The 5,679-nt window shown below is 40.0% G+C and overlaps 1 protein-coding gene across 4 annotated transcripts in view; it reads right to left on the bottom strand.

Moving 5' to 3' along the window:
- Positions 1–651: 651 nt before the first annotated feature.
- ASB11 (ankyrin repeat and SOCS box containing 11) overlaps positions 652–5,679 on the bottom strand; it is a 24,297-nt gene continuing 19,269 nt past the window's right edge. For all 4 annotated transcript variants that reach the window (XM_006029400.2, XM_025210847.1, XM_025210848.1 and 1 more), the window contains one exon: positions 652–3,115. In XM_006029400.2, coding sequence (XP_006029462.1) covers positions 2,991–3,115 — 125 coding nt within the window. In that variant the 3' untranslated portion in view covers positions 652–2,990. The remainder of the gene's footprint in view (positions 3,116–5,679) is intronic.

The raw sequence follows: 5,679 nt of genomic DNA, 5'->3' as shown, positions 1-5,679 counted from the left end.
GGGGGGGGTTGTTTTGTTTTGTTTTGTTGTTTTTTTCTTGCTAATGGCAGTGGAAATAGCATGCAGCTTGTGCATACAGCAGCTATTTTCTCAGGATGCAAAATCCCTTTTCTAGGTACAACATCACAGGTCAACTCTGTGGCAAAGAATACTTAATACTTTTCATCTTCCCCATTTGAATTAATCATGACATCAAGGAAGAAATCTTAACAGATAGAGGAAGTGTAGTTGAGAGGTTAAGGGCTAAATGCTGTTTCACCTTTACATGCCTAGGTGATATTTACATAGCCAAAATTTACACTCATGTGGCTACATAAATTTTATTTAGCCATATAAAGGTGAAATAGGTTTTGACCCTCAGTAACTAGGATACAGCCAGAAAGGCTATCACCATCGGACCCAGGACTAAAACTCAGAAGTTTCTGGAGCCCAGTCCTCTGTTCACACTAGAATATTTCTATTTACCAGATTAAATTTTTATTCTCCTTTATGGAATTTATGTTGGCATTGGGTGTGTCTACAAGAGATGCTAACTGCACAGTAGCCTAATAACACTGCATTTGCGTGTCACATCACAGACAGTGCTAATATGCTACTGCGCAGTATTATTAGGCTACTGCACACTAGCGCACTAAAAAGGGATTTGCCAGCACTACTGTGCAGTAACTTTGCTTACTCCACATTTATGTAGTACTTATACAAGCACTAAATTAAATGCACGGTAACCATTGAGCATTAATGAATGTGTAGACGCAGCCACTGAAAACATGTACTAGAGTTTGTGATCTATATTGAAACCTGTTGCCCATGGGTGTAAAATATCTTTTTTTCTCAGACCTTGACATTTGGGTAAAAAAAATGGAGCTGGAAACCCTTTCCAGTTTTGTTTAATCAAAATGAGTCATGGCTCCCCTATTCTTGGCCAAAAATATACCAGACTCAGGCCTTGAAGAAGCACTCCTCACACTAACCTAACAGCTCCCGGAAAGACAAAGTCAACAGCCTTCTGCCATCCCAATACCCACTGGATCTTCACTTGTTATAAACTCTAAGTTTAGTATATTTGATAGTCTTGGGGCCTTCTGACTCTTAGTTCTACCATGTTTGCTCTAGTCCTTCAACTTTTAAACTATAAATGGGAGGAATAAAGGCACGGGACATACATTTGGCAAAAACCAAAGAGAACATAAGCAGAGGTGTATTGGATCAGACTACAGGCCCATTTATTTCAGTATCCTGTCTTCCACAGGAATAGAGTATGGATACTAAAGGAAAATAGTATTTATGTGGAGTCAATCCAGACCAATCTGCTCCCTGCTCTTCTTCCTTTACAGCTTACAGTATTCAAGGTCCTAAAATGCCCTAATTTGAAGTCTACATCCCTAACTGTAATGTTTATGTCCACTGATTGACTGGATAAGACTGGAGAAATGGTCTGCAATCAATCAGATGAGATTCAACAAGGTCAACTGCAAAGTCCTGTACTTGGGACAAAATAATTGCAGGCACAAATACAGACTAGACAATGACTGGCTGGGCTGCAACACTGCAGAAAAGGACCCAGGGATTACAGTGGATGATAAATTGAATATGAGCGAACAGCACGCTCTTGTTCCAAAAAAAGCCAACAGCATCCGGGGTTGTATTAACAAGAATTTCACTTGCAAATTGAGGGAAGTGATCCGCTCAATTCAGCACAACCTCAGCTTCACCAGTTTTGGGCTCCACTTTTCAAAAGGATGTGGACAGATTGGAATGAATCCAGTGCAGAGCAACAAAAATTATTAGGGGCCTCAGAACCAAGATTTAAAGAACTAGGATTATTTAGTCTAGAGAAGAGAAGACTGAGAGGGTATTTGATAACAGTTTTCAAAGGAGATGGAGATAGGTTTTTCCCCTAGGTGATAGGGGACAAGACTAGGAGCGATGGCTTCAAGGTGCAGCAGGGGAAATTTAGGTTGGAGATTAGAAGGAACTTTTTGACTGTGAGGGTGGTCAAGCACTGGTACAGGCTACCTGGAGGAGTTGTGGAATCTCCATCCTTGGAAGATTTCAAGAGCAAGCTGGACAGACACTTGGCTAAGATGGTTTAGTCAGGATGGTCCTGCTTTAAGCAGGGGGCCTAGATGACCTTTGAAGTCTTCTCCAGCTCTACTTTCCTATGACCTTATGCTCCCTAATCCTGTATGAATTTGTCTGATCCTCTTTTGAGCATAGTTAAATGAATCAACCTCTACAACACCTTGTGGCAAAAAGAGTTCCACAAGCTAATTACACCCTAGGTAAAAAAGAGCTTACAAATCTACCAGCTGTCACCAACATCCAACAAACAGAAAGCATAGGGGGACAAACACCCAATCTGAATGGACACCTCTGCCCTTCTGCCATTTTACAGTGAGGATTTTAATAAACTCTCAAGAGCTTGAAACCCATGCATACTTTTGCTGAACTTGAAACAGAAGAGAGGTGGATAGGCTGATTTAACTGGACCACATTTAAGGCAGAAGGCATATGTGTATCAACACATACATCTCCCTAGAAAATCAGCCATCTGTATATTTCAAATTTGTAAAACAACATCATTAGACAGTAGCATAACTGGGGTGGGAGGGAATGGGTTCAAAAATAGCTGCTGCTGCTGCTATAGAACAGCTGGCTATTCTGCCACCATTGGTGCAACAGGAGCCACACTACTCCATGCACTGAGGCTTCCCAGGGCACACAGCTTCCCTGTTACACCTCTGCAAGTAGGATTTAACACCAAGGTGCGAGGCTGCCATTTCTATGGTATCATACAATGTGCTACAGAAAAATGTCTTGATGGGCATCAACAAATAGGAGTATGAAGGGAAGTATTGTTATATCAACAGCTAGTGGTTTGGGACCTTTAGTAAACAGTAAGTGATGTCTTTGTTTTCACCATGGCTTGTTCAGGGTAAAACAACCATGTATTCCTCCTGTTTAAAATCAGCCTGTAGACACTCATAGAGTTACCGATATAAAATAAATTTTTCAAGTGGTTCAGGAAGTAGAAGTCTATGCACTGCATAAAGACACGATCGGCCCAGACATTTTCTGATACACAGCCGACACAGCTGGGCAAGGCTGGCAGGACCTGGAAAAGAAGAGAGAAAAAATAAACAAAAATAATCGGCAATACAAATTGAAACCAAGAACCTGAATACAGGTAAGGCCCTATAAATCAAAACATGCACCATCTCTTGCACACATCTTGCATAACTCCATAATAGCTGAATAGACTTTGTACTTGTGTTGTAGTTCTACATTTTGGAAGCTGTGAGTGCTATAAAGATGTTTATATTTGCACAATGTTTTCCTGTTTCTTTCCTTGAGAAAAACCTTAGAATCAGGAAAGCATGTGCACATATAAGATCTGCAACTCATTTTATCACATGCCTGGGTCCACTCAATAATAACATTCCTAGTATATAAAAATAATAAAAAAGTGGTAGGTACTCAGATACTATGGTATGTGGGAGACTAATTAGTAGGGTCAGTTTTTGCATGTACAATACATGTAACTGTATATTCAAACAGAAATGTGTGCGCCAAAATACCACTATCAACACATAATACCGTTTTTGTGCATACTCATATGCATCTCCTTGGTCACTGTGTCATAAAAGTCTCCCTCATTTCATCAAGCCCCAGATATAGAGCAATGGTTCTTTATTTTAAATTGTGACAGCTCATGCTCTTGGTTATGGAAGTCTATGGTTCAACAACTAAGGGCTAGTTGAGATGATAGCTGTTACAAATATTTTGAAAGAATTCTTTAGACAGCTAAGCATAAAAGTCTGATCCCAAATCTCCACATCTGCATCAGGGAAGTTTCACTAAAGATAAATTTAGGGGCCAAAATAGGCTGAAAAAGTCCGATTAAAATACATGAATTGGAAACAAACAGGTAAAATAGCCTATAGAGATAGAACTTGAGTTGAAGAGGGACATCATTCCTTGAAGCAAATAGAAAAGTAAGGGAAAATAAGCAAAATTTCCTGTTTCAAATTATCATTGCACAAACAGCTATAAAGGAAAATACATTAAAAGAAAATATACAAATAAATATACCAGAAACAAACTAAGCAGAAAGAAAAATCTTCAGAGGAAGTTTTTGTGGTGCTTGTATTTATATGGTCTGTAATCCTCTTTTTTAGTAGACTGACTAGGAAAAAATTCAGGTGAAGAAATAAATATAATGAAGCATTTGAAAGCAAGAGAGATGGAACATTTGAATTGTGAACAGGTCATGTGGAATTTATTCATCTCTGAAAAGTGAAGAGTCAACAAGAATAAATTAAACAGTCATATGATCCATCTGACTATAAAATGAACAGGCTGAACCAATGGAAATGGAAATCACAAGAATTTTTTGGGAAAAACTAATAGCAAAGAAAGATTTATGTACGCTGACGTAAATTGTGATGCAGTTAATGGAAAAAAATAAATCAAGAAGTAGGTTTGTGCCTATAAGACTTGTTTGTACATCCCCTTAAAGTGTAGTAGTGACCGTTCTTGATGTAAGTGCTAACAAACTCAGCTATTGGAACAACAGATACAGAAGGTGAGGGATGGAACAGTTTATGTAAAATTAGCATAAAGCAGGCATCATCACTTCACAGGGGGTGCGGGGTTTGAAAATGAAAAGCACTAAATGGAATATTAAAGACAAAATGACACTGCATGTGTAACACGTACAGACAGCTGAAACAAAATGTATTCATTAGTCCAGTGATTCTCAACCAAGGAAACTTGTGAGATCCTTTGAAGGGTGCTGTGTTAATGCACACAACATTGACATTGCTCAGTGTGCAAATATTTACACATGATATGTTCTCCCACAGCATTCTCACAGGCAAGCTATGGAAGTATGGGCTGGATAAATGGCCTGTAAGGTGGATAGAAAACTAGCTGGAGCATCAGGCTCAGAGGATACTAATCAGTAGCTCGAAGTCTGGTTGGCAGCCAGTATCAAGTGGAGTGCCCCAGGGGTCAGTCCTAGGGCTGTTTTTTTTCCCCAATATCTTCATTAGTGACCTGGAAGATGGCATAGAGAGCATCTTCAGCAAGTCTGCAAATGACACTAAGCTGGGGGAGTAATAGATATGTTGGAGGCTAGGGTTAAGATTCAGAGTGATATATTGGAGGCTTGGTCCAAAAGAAATCTTATGATGTTCAACAAGGACAAGTGGAAAGCCCTGCACTTAGGATGGAAGACTTGGAACTGACTGGCTAAGCAACAGCTCTGCAGAAATGAGTCTGGGGGTTACAGTGGACAAAAGTGGAATATGAAGCAACAGTGTGCCCTTGTTGTAAAGACGGCTAGTGGCATACTGGGCTGCATTGGTAGGAGTCTTGCCAGCAGGTCAAGTGAAGTGATTATTTCCCTCTATTCAGCACTGGTGAGGCCACATCTGGAGTAGGCCTTTGCGAAGTGGCTAGTATTCGCTTCACATTCGGCCAATTCGGGGGATAGTGATTTGATACGCTGATACGAATCACTGTCCCAAATTGATTAGGCTGAATCTGATTCAAAGATTCGGCTGCTGCTGAATAAGTAAATCTCTGAATTGCACAGGCCCCATCCCCACCTGCTCTCAATGGCTGCCCCATGTGCCCCAGCTCCTGGCTCTTTGACAAAAAAAAAAAATTAAAGCC

The sequence above is a fragment of the Alligator sinensis genome, unplaced genomic scaffold (assembly GCF_000455745.1).
Source record: "Alligator sinensis unplaced genomic scaffold, ASM45574v1 scaffold1192_1, whole genome shotgun sequence".
In the NCBI taxonomy this organism is placed as follows: Eukaryota; Metazoa; Chordata; order Crocodylia; family Alligatoridae; genus Alligator; species Alligator sinensis.
The sequence above is the reverse complement of the archived record's forward strand: the minus strand, read 5'-3'. Positions and strand labels throughout refer to the sequence as shown.